We start from the raw sequence: 16,232 nt of genomic DNA, 5'->3' as shown, positions 1-16,232 counted from the left end.
AAACAACCACCAAAAAAAAAAAAAACCCACGCGAGCTGCTGTCCCTGGTACTGAAATGTCTCCTTGTTTTCTTGGCCCTATCTTTCCAGCCTCTTAGCTTCTTTTTCTAACTGGTGAAAATGTGTCATATTTACCCATTTCTTGATAAACAGAGCCTTGAATTTCAGTTTCTATTAGGGCTGAATTGTTTCCCTTCTCCATCTACTCAACTCATTCTCCTAATCTCCAGGACCTCAGAACATGATCTTATATCGTTGCAGATATAACAGTTAAGGTGAGGTCATACTGGAAGTGTGACCCTAATCACACTTAGGGTGGACCCTAATCCAATATGACTGATACCCTTATAAAGGAGGGAAACTTTGATCCAGAGACAGGCACACAGGGAGAATGGCATGTGAGAATGAAGGCAGAAATCTGGATGATATATTGACAAGCCAAAGAACAGCAAGGATTTCCAGCACCACCAGAAGCTGGGAGATTTGGATCAGATTCCCAGTCACAGCCTCAGAAGGAGCCAGCCCTGCCAACAACACCTTGATCTCAGACTTCTGGCCTCTAGGACTGTGAGAAAATACATTTCTGTTTTTTAAGCACATTATTTCGGCAGCCCTAACAAACAAATACAGTTCCCAATGACTACAGACATCTAATGATGTTAATAAAGCTCCCTAGATTTTTTCTTTATTATTATTATTTGCTACACTGCACAGCATGTGGGATCTTAGTTCCCTGACCAGAGATCAAACTCAGGCCCCTTGAATCGGAAGTGTGGGGTCTTAACCACTGGACCACCAGGAAAGTTCCTAAAGCTCCCTAGTTTTTAATGCTAATAAGCTTATACTGAATATTGATTCATTTAACCCTCACAATAACCCCACAAAGGAGCTGTTAGCATCGTCCTCATTCTGCAGATGAGGGGTTGTGGTACCAAGAGGGGAAGCGACTTGCCCAGGGTCACACAGTGGAACATCAGAGGCACTGTGAAATGTGTGCTAACCACTTGGATACAACTACCTGGAATTTGTATTTTTTCTAAAAATTTCTCCTAGGGCCTATGGGGAGGACCACAGGCCCTTGCCTTACCTTGCCCTGAAAGGAACTTTAAAATAGTCTCACCTTTCTGAGATAATCTGGGACTGGATCCAATGGGGAAGAGGCCGTGGAACACATTTCAGTTGGGGATTGGGGGTCTGGTTTGCTGTGTCCTAGTCCTAGAGTGACCCTCGCAGGGAACTCTCAGCCCAGCCAATGCCCACACTGAGTGAGCCTCTTCTCAGAGATTCCAACCCTGGTTACCCTCACTCCACACACCAGACTTGTCCACAATAAGAGTGAGTATGTTAGTCTTTCAGTCGTGTCCAACTCTTTTGTGACCCCATGAACTGTAGCCCACCAGGCTCCCCTGTCCATGAGATTTCCCAGACAAGAATACTGGAGTGGGTTGTCATTTCCTTTTCCAGGGGATCTTCCTCACCCAGGGATAGAACCGGGGTCTCCTGCATTGTAGACAGATTCTTTACCATCTGAACCACTAGGGAAGCCCCATGACAAGAGTAGGGTCAGGTATTCAGCAAAACACACCCCAAGCCCCATGCTGGCCAAGCCCTGGGGTTCTCTAGAGGTGGGTTGAGTCAAGAAGGCAGCCCTACCTCCAAGAACCAATTGCCCAAAAGGCTCAACCCTATGATTTCCTTCACACACACCCTTATCTTCAAACTCTGGACAAAGGTTGACCTCTTGATACCCAAGGTGGAGCAGGGACTAATGAGGCAGGGCAGTCTTTGGGAAACAAGAGATTTCCTCAATGTATGAAAGCGGTCTACCAACTGATCTATCTCATCATGATGCTCTTTGTAGGGAGGGAGCTCCCTGTCACTGCTGCTTAAGCAAGCAGCAGATCCCCTAGAGAGGAAATTTCTTTGCTGGGAAATCCTGAGGACCCCTCCTCTCACCAAGATCCTCTGTTCTCTGCTCCAAGATCAGAGCTTTTGGGATTTCACGAATCAAAGTTGTAACAATGATAGTAATAATTGAAGTCCAGTGAGTGCCAAGCATCTTACAGGGACATCACTCATATGAACCCTTTGAACCCTCAGCCTAGCCCAAAAGAAAGAATTGATACCATTGTATCTATCTTTCTCCTCATTTTAAGATGAGGAAACTGAAACACCAGACAGACATTGAGTTGTCTGCCCAAAGTCACACAGAGGTAGGATTTGAACCCTTGAAATTTAACCCCAGTCCTAACCCTTCTGTACCACAATATCCCCCATTATTATAAGATAATGATAATAGTACCAGTAAGCAGCCAATTCACTGAGCCTTTAGGCCAGTCGCTGTCCTGGGTACTTTACTTCACATCCCTCTTTTCTCTGCAGGAATCCTGTTGGGGGTGGATGTGATGCACAGTATGGAAGAATTGAGGTTCAGAGAGGTAAAGTGACTTGCCTATAACTGCACAGCAGGTAAGGGGTGGGGACGGAATTTGAAGCCAAGAATATCTGATGCCGTGGGCTTCCCTCCCATCCACTGCACCTCTAGGGTTTTGGTCCCTGGAGTGGTAGAGTCACCCAATTCTACCATCTTCCATAAAACTCACTTCAAACCTTTCATACTCCAAGACAAAGGTGGCCTTAAGTGTTTCCATGAAAAGACCCTTGTGGGCCATGGACAATCTAGACACCAGTTGTTTGATGCATGAATAAACTGAATCATTAACGATACAGGTTTCCCAAAAGTGGAGCCCCAGGGTGACCCCACAGAGCCTTCAATGGTGAGGGGGTGGAGGAGAGTGTCCATCTTATAGATGAGGAGGCTGAGGTTCCCAGTGGCCCAGGTCATCCACAGAAATGACAGAGCTGGGACTTAAGCCCATATCTGCATGACCCATGACAAAGGGCTCTCCCCCCAGCCCACAAGGATGCTCCTCTCTCCAGCCCTGGAGATGCTCCTCTCTGAGAAAGGGAGCAGAAGTGGCCATGGTCCCTCCACAGCAACAGGCCTCTGTTCAGCTGGGGCTCTGGGGACAACACTTTGACTGATGGGTGATGCTAAGGCTCCCAGGCTGGGTAGAGACAGAAATGGACACACCTCCCTGTGTGTCATCAGCCTGGAAGACACAGTGAGGGATACAGGGCTGGGAGCATCTTCAGGCACTCAATAGTGATCCCCCTAGAAAAGATACATCCACTCCAGGAATCTGTGAATGGGACCTGATCTGGAAAAAGGGTCTTTGCAGATGTAATCAAGGATCTTGACATGAGGTCATTTTGGACAACCAGGTAGACCCCAATCCAATGCCAAGCATCCTTATTTGAGACAAAAGAGGAGAGACAGATGGAAGAACAGGGGAAGATGAAAGCAGAGACTGGACGGATGCAGACACAAGCCAAGGGATGCGTGGAGCCTCCAGAAGCTGGAAGAGGCCAGAGGGACCCTCCCTGAGCCTCCAGAGGGAGCAGAGCTTTGATCTCAGACGTCTGCCCTTCTGGACTGAGAATCTGTGGTCATTTGTAACGGCCACCCCAACAAACCAGTACAGATGGGAACCCAGTAGGAGAAGCGGTTTGGAAGGAAGATGTGGAACCCAATTTGGGCCCTGCTGAATCTGAGGGTTTGCAGGTCTTTATGGAAAGGACCCTCCAGGACTGACTAAAAAACCCCCCATGAGGCCCAGGAAGATGTACCAGCTGTGTACATGGAGCCAAGCTCTGCTGAAGCCCCTCCTCCATCATCCCTGGAGCTTCACACTACTTTTATCCTCATGTTACAGGTGAGCAAACCCCTGTCCAGGGATGCTGAGCTGCTTTCTTGATGTCACACAGCAAGTCGGAAACAACCCCTGCTACTAAAGGCAAACTGGGGGTGGCTAAAGGGCTTCTGAGTCCCATAAAATTCCACAGCACTGGGGATGACTTAGGTCTTGAGAGCTTAATACACTGACCTAATGAACTAAAAAAAAAATTGTTTTAAAGATGAAAACAGGGAATTCCCTGGAAGTCCAGTGGTTAAGACTCTGTGCTCTCACTGTGGAGGGCCTGGGTTCAATCCCTAGTCAGGGAACTAAGATTCCACAAGCCATGCAGTGTGACCAAGAAACACACAAAACATACAAAACCCCACCAAGAAAACACAAAATACACTCAAAAAATAAATAAAAGGAAAAACAATTATTTTCCTTTTTACTATTCATAGCTCTCACATTCAGGCATAAGTCTGGGATTTTTGTCACTTCCCAGGGAGGTTGACAGGTCTAGGAACTGATCCCGATGGACCCTGGTGGTGTCCCTGTGTGCACCCTGATCCCAGATACACCTGGCCCCTCGCTGACCTGCCTTTGAATTTGCCATTTCCTTGGTCCATACATCCTCACCCTCATCTTTACCTGGCTCATTTCTCCTCAACCTTCAGGTCCCAGCTGAGTCACTCTTCCTCCAGGAAATCTCCCCATCCCCGACTGATGCTGGGGCAGGAGGATTGGCGACAGGTAGCGTCCATGTCACTGATGTGTCCCCAGTACTCAGCGTTGGGCCCAATACACAGTCCGTGCCCAGGAAGAATTTGGCCACTGTACATGCTCTGCATCCTTGTCCAGCCCCACCTGGACTGCTCATTTCTCCTCCCCACTGGTCCCCGGCTCCGCCCTAGTCCCCACATTCTGTCCTCCCCAGAGAAGCCACGAGAGGGCGCCCGTGAGCGCCTGAGTCAGGCCCCGCCCCTCCTCTGCCCACAGCCCTCCAGGGTTCCCACCTCCCTGGGGGAAAAGCCCAGGTCCTTCCACAAGGCCCTGCACAACTAACTCCTTCCTCTCCCTGCCCTCCCCTCCTTCCTCTCTCCCCTTCGCTCACTCTGCTCCAGACACACAGGCCTCTTGACTGTTCCTCCACACACCAGGAATGGTCCTGCCCCAGGGTCTTTGCATGAGCTGTTCTGGGATGTATTCTCCCTCTGATCTCTGCACAGTTTACTCTCTTACTTAAGGTCTTGGCTCAAATGTCACCTCCCCCAGTGAAACCTCCTTGGAGCACTTCGTTTCAAATGACAGTCCTCAAACATGCCCCCCTCCCCGTTCTATATTTTCCAGTGCCCTTAGAACCATCTCAAATGTCACTTTTTTTTTTTTCTTGTTTCTCCCCTACTGAAATGTCACTCCAAGAGAATGGGGCGGGGGGAGGTTGTTCAGTTTGGGGTCCCTAGTACCTAAATAGTGTCAGGCACACAGTAGGTGCTCAGTAAATACTGACTGCAAAATGAATGATTTTGCTTCCAAGATGACCTGCTAATATCAAGACCACCTGGTGGGCAACGACTCCGTTTGATTTGTTTTCCTGCCTGCCCGCCCTCACCATGCCCAGCATGGGGTCAGTCAGTATTCCCAAGTACCGATCATGCACCAGGTGTGCTGGGAAAACAGAGGCAGGAAAGACAACCTGTTTCATTTCTCTCTGATCACCAACATCCCCTCGCCAGCTATAACCAACTGTGTGAAACCCTCATCTCAAACCCTTTTGAGCCCACCCCCTCACCACACACTAACACCCCTAATTCTAGTTTTTTAAATTCAGCTCTAAACTGGTAACTAAAGATGGGATCTAACCCTGCCCAATGCCTTCCTGCTGTGTGCTCTAGGGCCAGCCACTTAACCTCTCTGAGCCTCCACTTTCTCATCCATAAAATCACAACATCATCCATTCAGCACTATAGGCGACACTCCCTTCCGCTGTGGGGCCACCTCTCCACCACCCCTGCCCCTGGCCACCCTCTCCACCTCCTCCTCCATCCTCTCATCCTGAAGCTGTCCCCCACTTAACTGGGGACAGAGGGGCTGATGGACCCCACTCCCCTATCCACTGTCCCTCCCTCCACTTATGGACTCATTGGCTCCTGTCCAGGAGGGCAAGACCTAGGACCCAGGGCTCACGCCTCATCAGGCACACTGTTCTAGCCTGACCTCCTATCTCCCTGGCTGCTGCTCCTTAGCCTCTGTTTCTGCCTCCTCCTCTGTCTCCATGTTACAAACAGGGCTTCTCAGGGTTCATCTGGACCTATGACTTTCTGCCTGCACTCATGTTGACTCCTCCCATGGATTTGATTTAGTCATCATCGCTGTACCAGTGGTTACTCCATCAGGGCACCCACCCATCCATCCACCCATTCACCTGTCCATCCATCCATCCATCTGTCCATCCTTATATCCATCCATACATTCAACCATCCTTCTATCCATTCATTTATCATCCATTCATGTATCCATCCACCATTCACTCATTTACCCATTCATCCATCCACCCATACGTCAAGCTATCTCTCCATCCACCCATACATCCATGCATCCACCCATCCACCTGCTAAGTTTCAGGCACTCACTGTTCTGGGCACTGGAGACAGAGCAGTGAACACAAAAGGCAAAAATACCTCATCTTAATAGGGCTTCTAGTCTACTGGGAGGAGAGAAACACAAATAAAATAAATAAACTCTACAGTACATCAGAAGTTTTCATTTTCACAGAGGAAAAAAAAAGGAAGCAGGAAAAAGGGATGTGGAGTGTTGGAGAGTGGCTGAGATTATAAATTAGGTCCGCAGGGTGACTTCACTGAGAAGGTGTGGTTTACAGAGGATAAGGGAGGAAGTATGGTAAAGTGGGCACAGCCTGTGCAAAGGCCCTGGGGCAGGACCACTCCTGGAAGGAGTGGAAGGAACAGCAAGGAGCTTGTGTGTCTTGAGCAGAGTGAGAGAGGGAAAGAGAGGAAGGAGGGGAGAGGTCATAAAGGAGGGGAGAGGTCATAAAGGGCCTTATGGGCTATGGGGAGGACTTGGGGTCTTACCCTCAGGCAGGTGTGAGCCCTGGAGGACTGTAAGCAGAGGAGGGGTGGGGCCTGACTCAGGTGCTCACAGGGACCTTCAGCTTGCTGGGAGTTCAGACTGTGGTGGGTGAGGGTGGGAGCTAGGAGATCAGGGGAGAGGAGACTAGGCTAGTCCAGGGGGTGATGATGGGGTGGACAGAGGAGTGGGGAGACATGAATGGGCTGGAGAGGTTTAGAAGGCAGAGCCATCAGGAGGGAGGGATAGGGGAGCAGAGGTGTGAGGCAGGGAGAGTCAGAGTGACTCTACGGTCCTGTTCTGACACACTGAGGGCTTGTCTCCATGACACCACGCTGACCACCAACTGCTCAGGCCAGAATGTTAGTGTGATCCTAGGTCAGGATCCCCCTCGGCACTGCTGACATCCAGGCTGGGTCATCCTCTGTGTGTGGGGGGAGTTGCTGTCCTGGGCACTGTGGGGATGGAGCTGCACCCCTGACCCCACCCAAAGCCAGAAGCCCCTCAGTCATGACCACCACAGATATCCCCAGACATTGCCCAGTGTTTCCTGAATAAGGATTGCCCTGGGTGAGGCACACTTCACCAGATCCCTCCCTATTGGATCCCACCAGGAGATGATTTGACTTTTTAAATCACTACACATCACCACTCTTAGGACTGCTCAGCGTTCTGTCCACTTTCTCACAGTGCATCTGGTTTACTCAAAGGTGGCACATAGCAGGGACTCAAAAAAAAAAAAACAAAACCCAAAACCAGTTGAGAGAAGGGGTGGGTAAGTAGGTGAGTAAACAACCTTGCAGCCCTGCCTAACCACATGGGGTAGCTCTAGATGACGACAAATCCCTTCCAGCACAGACACTGCTGTGATGAACTTGTGTGTCCTTGGGAAGGTGCTCTCCCCTCTCTGAGCCTGTACTTCCCACATATATCATGTTGCTCTGGAGACCCCTAGCTGGGGCGGGAATAACACCTCAGGTCCCTCCTCCTAGCAAAGGGTCAGGGACAAGAATGTGATGAGTGTCCCCTTCTCACCTCTTGGATGTGGGGAACTCCACCCCCAAAGGCTGCTGGGGGAAGCGAGAGGACTGGTGAGGGAGCTCACACAATCTACCCTAATGGCACCTCCAGGCAACTTGCCACCTTCCAGAAGCCCCTCAGAGGAGCTGAGCTCAACTTTGGTGGCAGAAATGTCCAGCCACATTCTGGGACTCTTTGTGCCTTAGTTTCCCCACCTCAAAAATGGAGGACCCAGAGTTCACTTTCCCCAGATTCAGAGCTCCCTAAGGGACCCTGACCTTCCCCTACCCACAGCCCTCCAGGGCTCCCACCAACCTACCTGTAAAAGCTCAAAGTCCCCTCCCTGCCCTTCCCTCCTCCCTCTCTCCTGCTGGCTCACTCTGCTCCAACCCCATTCTCCCAAAGCTGCAAACTTATTCTGACCTCAGGACCTTTGCACATGCTGTGTCCACTTCCTGGAATGGCTTTCTCTTGGCTTTAGAACAACAGCTTTTTCATCTGCCATGCAGGGCTCATCCCAGATGTCACCTCCTGACATCTTTGGTCACCCGCAGTAAGTTGTCACCCTTCAACAGACATCCCTCTTTACTTCCTCCATAGCAACTTGCTCCTACCCAAGTCTTACCTGTTTGCTCATTTGGTGTCAATCCCTCTTCTCTCCCAGAGTGATTTGTGTCCTCCCAAACCAGGCACAATGCCTGGCACACCCCAGAGACTGGACAGACAATTGTTAACCGTCTGACTACCTGACCATTTATTAACACCGATGATGTGCAAGACGCTATTGACAGGGATTGCATTAACCCTGTCATTATTTGCATTCTACAAATTAATGGTAATTCTCCCTCCCCTAGGCCTCTTACTCTGTAAGAGAACTCTCAATACTCCTTCTGTTTTACAAGTGAGGATGCTAAGGCTCAGGAAAGATAAGGCGGTTTGTCCAAGATCACACAGAAATGAAAAGTAGAGTCAGGAATAGAAACAAAGCCTCTTGGGCTGCAAAGCTGATGGTCATTCCCGTTCACCTGGTGGGGAGGAAGGCGGTAAATGTTGAGGAGTATCCACCAATCCATCCACTCACCCACCCATCCACCCATCGACCCTGCATTCCTCCATCCATCCACCCATCTTCCATGCATCCATTTCTCCATCCTCCCATCCATCCATCCACTCACCTAGTCCATTCCTCTATGCTTCTATTCCTCCATTCGCCATCATCTGTCTACCCAAGCATCTTCCCATCTATCTATCCATCCATTGATTCCTCCATCCATCCATCCCTCTATTCATCCACCCATTCATCCACCTAGATATCTATCAATCCATTCAGCCTTTCATCCACCTACCCACTCTTGCATCCAGCAATCCACTTGTCCACCTGCCAAGTCATCACCATCTATCCATTCGTGCCTGCAGCCATTTACATATCATCTGTTGGCCAGGCCACCCCCCACCACACCCAAGCACCCCCTCACCCTCTCCCTCCCCTAGGCCTTTGTACATCCACATGCTCCACTTCAAAATAGTGAACAGGACATGGTTCCTATCCTCACAGAACTTACATGTCAATGATGATCACCATGACCCCAGATCAACAGGACTATTGCCAGGTCAATGTCTTCCAAACTTAGCAGCCCCTCCCTCTGGCCCTGGTCACCTTCAGTCCAAGGAGAACAAGGAACCCTAGATGGCTTTCACCTTGAGTCTACATCTCCACGATCACATCTCTTTCCCTACTTCCCTTATTTATCTTCCAAGGTGGGTCAAGTCTCAGGCTGGGAGGTGTGACACCTAACTACATTGCTGTGTGACTTGAGTGTGGGTGTCGCCTGTCTCTGAGCCCCAATTCCTTGTCTATCCATGTGGGGGCGGGGAACCTGGTTCTCTAAGAATCACTGTGACCTAAGCATATGTCTGTTTATTTGTGTCCCTTTCATCCCACACTGTGAGCCTCACCCCAAGGGGAAGCTTCTGTTGTATCTGCCCAGGTGTGTGAGAAGTGTGTGTATTACAAATAAGGCTGAGAGGTTGGAAAGAGGCTGATGGTAGCAATGACAGTTTATAGGACATGAAGCTTTCTTTCCACACAGCTCTGAGATCTTCCTCTGCTCTAAATTCTTCCACGGCTCCCCAGTGTCCTCAGTAAAGGTCCAGGCTCAGTCCAGCATAAGAGGCCCTTCAGGGCTGAGTCCATGACTTCAAGGTTGACTCCCTGGCCTCAACTACCATGTGAAAGTGAAGTCGCTCAGTCGTGTCTGACTCTTTGCGACCCCGTGGACTGTAGCCCACCAGGCTCCTCCGTCCATGGGATTCTCCAGGCAAGAATACTGGAGTGGGTTGCCATTTCCTTCTCCAGGGGATCTTCCCTGATCCAGGGATCGAACCCAGGGACTGAACTCAGGTCTCCTGCATTGCAGGCAAACGCTTTAACCTCTGAACCACCAGGGAAGCCCTTCAGCTACCATGCCTCACCTAACTCCTGCTTGACTCCAGCTGTGCTCCTTCACACCTCCAGGCCCTTGCAAACCCAGTTCCCTCTGCCCACATCCACAAGGACAGAGACATTCACCTGGCTGGCTCACTGCTGTGTTTCACATCCACCATAGGGCTCAGAACATAGAAAGCGCTTCTGTGAATAAATACATGAAATGCTTTCTCCACCTGGCAAGTTCCTATTCACTCTTCAAAGCCCCAGTTCTAATCTCCTTCCTCCACCCAGCTGGATTCCCCAGGCAGAGCCTTCAACTCCCTATCCAGTTCTCTCAACACTGCATCCCTTCCCTTTGAAACACCCTGACCATTCCAGCTGTAGGTGCCAATGTGTAGCTCTGCTCATTAGGAGGGTCTCAGATCTCTCTTGCCTGGTGCAAAGCCCCAGAAGGCTTTCAGGAAGTGTTGGCTAAATGAATGAGCGTGGTCCTACTGAGTGCTCCTAATGGCCAGGGTCTCATCAGCCAATATCAGGGTTTAAAGAGAGACCAAATATCATCAAAAGGGAACCATGGGGCTCCAGGGACCCTCTGCTGTTTCCCCACCAAGGCAAAACTCCATCCACTCCTAACCTGGAGGGTCTTTGCACATGCTCTGCCAGGATCACTTTTCCCCATCAATAGATCCTTCAGGTCTCAGCCTAGTAGCATAACAAGCATAGGCTCTGCACTCAGCCCTGTGTCAAGAGCTTAAAACACTATTCTGGCCCTCATCTCCCTTAACTCTCCTCAAGATGGGAGTCCCCACTGGTCTCATGACTCTTACAGATGACAACACTGAGCCTTGAAAAGTTGAAGCAGCTGCCCAAGTTTCCATAGCCAAGAAGATGCAGAAAAATCAGACATCCTAACTGCTCTCCCTTTTCAACTGCCTCCTCCAGGAAGCCCTCCTGGTCTCCACACCTGCAGCAGCTGGGGCCTCCTCTGGATCGTCCCTGCGGATGTGCGTCGACCATCTCAGCCCTGACATCAATGCCTTGGAACTTCCGGTTCCTCACTGCGTGCCCTCCCCCCGCCCCCCACCAAACACACACATCACCACCAAATGGGATCTGGGGGTGGGAGGAGTCTGGGAGAGGATTTTTCTCTATTTTGCCCGACACAGTACCCTGAGTCTGGAAGAAATAGTGGTTCTATTAGCAGGTGGCTTCACAGCCTGTTGACTCCATCATGCCCCCCAGGAATTCATGTTTGCCTGGACTCTCAGACCCGCACACAACAGGCGCTCAACCAATGCACTCCACCTAACGGAAGGCAGAAACGATGTGACGGTCACCCATAAGGCCCCCAGCGCTTCATAAAAGCCTGTTAACCCCCTGAGGATGGAGTGGTTGGGGAAACTGAGGCATGGAGGGAGGCGTGCCCAGCTCGAAGCCATACAGCCAGCCCTGATGGCTTGCCCCCCAGCCCCTCCCTGCCCACCCGCCGCTGTCCCCTCCCTCCGTCCCTCCCCACCGGGCAGCGCCTGCCGGCCGCCCGGCCCGCCGGCTCCCTGGGGCTGGCACGTCACACACGGAATTTCATGCCTGGAGCTCGGCGTGCTCCAGCCTCTCCCCCCACCCTCTGTCACCCCCAACCGCCAGCCGAGCAGCTGGTGCTCCCATGGAAACTGCGGGCCCCCACCAGCGCCCCCCCCCCACCGGCCCCCTTCACAACCTCCGCTTTAAGACAAATATTGTCATTAACATGCAAATGCATATACGATTACCATAAAGAGGGCCGCGCGGCGGCAGCGGACGAAGCGATCGCGGGCGCCTGCCCCGGGCAGGGCGGGTATTAATATTCAAGCCGATCGCGCCACAGAGGGCCCGAGCCACACCAGGCACCTGGGAGGAAGGGAGGGCACGTGCACCCAGCCCTCTCCGAGGGAGGGTCCCAGAGGGGGCCCGTCCCCACAGCAGGTGGCTGGAGGGGGCGATGACGGGACCCTGATCAGTGGGAGCCCCCCTAATTCCTGGCCTGAGCCCCTGGCTGGGCTGGGGGCACCAGGCAAGGCCTTTCTCTAGATGAGGCGCAAATCTGAGCGGAGGGAAGCGGTCTCGCGGCCTCCCTGCCCCCCAGCTCTCTCCCCACTCCCGCCCTCTCTCTGCCTTCCCCTGCGGGTGGGGGTGCGGGGAGGCTTCTCAGTCCCCCCTCCCCTGTCTCTGTGTATCTCTCTCCTCTGCTCTTGCCGTGTCTCTCCACCTCTGTCTCTGTCTCCATCTCTCTATCTGAAAAACAACAGCCAGCACCCATGGATCTGCCCTCTTCCAGAGAAACCTCCACTTCTTCCCTGCCTTTCTCTTGGTCCCAGCAGGGAGGCCCCCTACACAGACCCTTAGGAATGGGGATGCCCCCACCTCACCCCCCCCCCCCCCCCCCCCCCCCCCCCCCCCCCCCCCGGCTGTGGCCGTCCGATGTCATAGCCCGCCCCCCTCCTTTCCCCTCTCCAACACCACCCCTGGGGAAGGTGGGGGTCCTGCCTCAGTTTGTCACTCCTTCATCCCACAGATATATTTCTGCTTCTTTGGCCTGGATGGGAGACAGGTGTGTGACAGCTGGGTGAGGGGCAGCTCTGGTCAGTCCTTGGGACCCAGTATTTGCCCCTCTGGCCTGTTTCCCTTCCACATGAAATGCACAGATGCTCACAAGCCCGTGGGAGTCACGATCCCATCAGCAGTGATCAACCAGGCCCCCCAGTGTGAAAATTAAGGGTGAGACAGTGATCGTGGGAATACTGGATGTCCATTCTCCTGCTGGCTGCAGGGGCCACGGGGCCACAGTCGGTGTTCTCAGCTCCCCTGGTGCCCAGCCTCCAGGGACCCCCAAGGCTCTCTGGGGATTTCTCTCCACAACCTGACGTCCACGTTCCCACCCCTGGGCTCTCAGCCAGCACCCTCAGTAGGCACCCTGCACCCTGCAGGTTCCCCAGAAACAAAACCAGATGAGTGTTAGCAGGAGGTGCCTGGACCTCCCCACCATGCCACAACTCCCCACGCATCATTCCACTTCCCTTTGGCTGAGGCCCAGAGAGGGACAGCCACTCGCCAGAAGTCACACAGCTAAGCACCCCCACAACAGGCCTCCAGCCCAGCTTCTGGCCCTTGAGACAACTCCCACCTTCAACACCCCCTCAACTTCTTCCCACAGATAAGCTCCTACCAGGCCCAGCACAGGTGGGATAAGGAGGAGCCTCCATTGGTGTCCTGAGGGTACTGGGATGGGCAGGTGGATATGGGGAGAAGGCCCTCCACCCCATTACCCCCAGGCCCTATATCTGGGGCTTCAACCTGCCTAGGGCTCCTGCAAAGTAGATGTCATGGACACCCAGCTTCTTAATTTTCACCCTTCAAGGAAAGATTGCAAATGGGAAACACACTGAGGCACCCCCAGTCCCAACATTCTATAGCCAGAAAAAAAAAAAACCTGCATTCATGAGACCCTGTTCTGTCGACAACAGGTAAACTGAGGCTCTCAGGTCAGTGAAAATCCAGCCAGTCTCTCCCTTACCCTTCCATGCTGTGGGGGTGGTAGGGTTCTCCAGGAGAGATTTAAAAATGAGAAAAGAAGGGAGGACCATCGGGTGGCTCCATCTCCCCACGCCCCATCTGTCTCCGAGACCCAGAGCTCGCCCGCAGCCTTTCATTCAACGTTTGGCGGGGGGGGGGGCACATGGACACCACCTCCATCAGAATCTTTCTAGAAATGAGCCCTTGGGACACACCGGGGGTTCGGGTTGTGGAAAGACCCCTCACACGGCCGTGGATCCCTCAGCCTGACTCATGGGTGAGCACAAGCCCTTTGCCCTCCTAGGCCACAGGGAGCGGTTAGATTTTCCAGGCCCAGTTTTTTTTTTTTTTTGGTGATGGTTGGATTTGAAAGAGATGGGGGATGGGAGGAAATGCTTTCCTCTCCCTGGGTACCAGCTGGAGGGGCTAGCTGAAGTGGCAGGCCTGGACTTCAACCCACCAGATCCTCCCAATGGCCTGTCCCAACCTATCATTCATTGACTCATTCATTCATTCATTATTCATTCATTCATTCATTCAACAAACACGTATTCATGCTTACCATGCTTGCCACACAGAGAGGAAGACGGGGATGAATGCAGCCTGAAATAGGTCACGGGCCCTGATCCAACCCCAAGGCCCCTCCAGGGTCCCACCGAGGGTGTCAGCACAGTCTTCACCGTCCCCACCCCCCAGTTCCCATCCCCTGTCAGGAGAACTGCCAGGGCCACCCCAATCCAGACACTGTGCTGTGATCTGAGCCCAGGGCTGGGGCCACAGTCCCCAGCACCCCCTCTCAGCATGCCAACAGAAAATCAGGTGGCAGGGAGGCAGGCAGGCCTTCCTACCCGACCTGCCTCCTCTGCTGGGCTCACAGGTCGCCCACACCTCCCCGTCCACCCCAGGATCTGGGATCTGCCAGATGGACAGCCCAAGCTCATCGTGTTTGGCCTCAGCCCTCAACACACTGCTAACAGGCTTGGCCAGTTTTAACTTGAGCCAAAGGTGGAGGCGGCAGTCTGGGTGCGGAGGGGGCCAGTGGGGGGCACAGAGAAATGGAGGGGGAATGCAGATCCAAACAGAGAGGGTGGGCATGGCGGGGAGGGCACACGGTAGCCTTTGAACCACCCAAGAGGCCGGTGCTCCCCCTGACTGGCTTAGCTGCCTGCACCCCCACCCCCCCACCCGCTTTCTTTGTAGTTACCGATTAGCCAGAGATCCTGAGCATCCGTGTCCCCCGCGGCCGGCTGGACCTGCCCCGCCGGCCTGGCTTTGTGAAAATGACCAAAGCAATGAAATCCAGTGGTGCAAACTTCCCCGACGGGGCCTGGGGAGGCCGAATGAATGGGGGGGGGGGGGGGGGGGCCGGGGGGGGGTGGCAGTGTTTAGGCAGCTTCCCAGCAAAGGGGCAAGAAAGAGTGGGTGAGGGAGGGAGGAAGGGGTGGGGGTCTAGAGGGAATAAGAGGGAGAGGGAGAGAGGGAAGAATGCTGGGGGTGGGGGAGGATGGGAGGTAGGGGGAGATGAGAGAGGAGAGAAAAGGGAAGAGAAGAGAGAGAGAGGGAGAGGGAGAGAGAGACAGAGAGAGAGAATGCCGGAAGGTGGGGAGGGAGGGAGTGGAGGCGGAGGAGGGGAGGGGGCCAGCTCGGATCTGTCAGCTGCACCCCCAGAGGGGGGAGGAGGGGGTGGGTAGAACAGGGTTGGGGGGGGAAGAAATGATGCCGTGGCAGTGGCAAACGGAGGGAGGAGATGAGGAGAGGAAGGTTGGTGGCGGGGAGAAGATGCCGGAAGGTGGGGTGGGGAGGCCGAGGGAGGAGAGGAGAGGGGAGGGGAGCGAGCCGGGCGCCCACCTTTGTGCATGCCCGTGTAGGGGTCTTTGAGCACCGTGAGCTCATAGATGCGGCCGAACTGCTCGAAGAGCGGCTTGAGATCCTTCTCGTCCAGGTTGCGCGGGATCTGGCCCACGAAGAGCTTGATGGCGTCCAGGTCCTTCGTGCCGTCGGGCTGCCCCCCGGGGGGCTCGGGCCCGCTGCTGCCCACGGGCGAGGGCCGCGGCTGCAGGAGCTGCTGCTGCTGCCGGCGCGCCTCGCTCTCCGTCAGGCGGGCCATGGCGGGCGAAGGCGGGCGGCGGGCGCGGGACCGAGCCGGCGGCGGCGGCGGCGGCGGGCGGCGGGCGGACTCGCAGCTGGAGCGACGGACACCGCCTCCCGCCTCCCTCCCGCCCGGTCCCCGCGCCCTCCTCCCTCCTCCGCGCGCCCGCTCGCGCCAGCATCAGGACCACAAAAGGGCGGCTCCGCAGCGGCCCCTGGCGGCCAGAGCGCGCCTCGCCGCGGCGGCGCCCCCGCGCGCACCTTCTATCGCGAATCGCACTTGGAACATCCTGCATCCCACACAACCGGCATCCCGCCTGGCCG

At 53.8% G+C, this 16,232-nt stretch overlaps 1 protein-coding gene across 3 annotated transcripts in view; it reads right to left on the bottom strand.

Annotated features, from left to right (window-relative positions):
- Positions 1-15,933, bottom strand: part of CELF5 (CUGBP Elav-like family member 5) — a 50,183-nt gene extending 34,250 nt beyond the window's left edge. For 2 of the 3 annotated variants that reach the window (XR_005721232.1, XM_040241912.1), the window contains exon 1: positions 15,669-15,927. Coding sequence is in view for 2 of the 3 variants with exons in the window: in XM_040241912.1 (XP_040097846.1) it covers positions 15,669-15,927 (259 nt within the window). In the remaining variant the exon portion in view is untranslated. Of the gene's footprint in view, positions 1-15,668 lie in introns of all 3 variants that reach the window. The other variant, XM_040241913.1, reaches the window with a different exon arrangement.
- Positions 15,934-16,232: the final 299 nt, after the last annotated feature.

Source organism: Oryx dammah, unplaced genomic scaffold, assembly GCF_014754425.2.
Source record: "Oryx dammah isolate SB20612 unplaced genomic scaffold, SCBI_Odam_1.1 HiC_scaffold_5, whole genome shotgun sequence".
NCBI lineage: Eukaryota > Metazoa > Chordata > Mammalia > Artiodactyla > Bovidae > Oryx > Oryx dammah.
The sequence above is the reverse complement of the archived record's forward strand: the minus strand, read 5'-3'. Positions and strand labels throughout refer to the sequence as shown.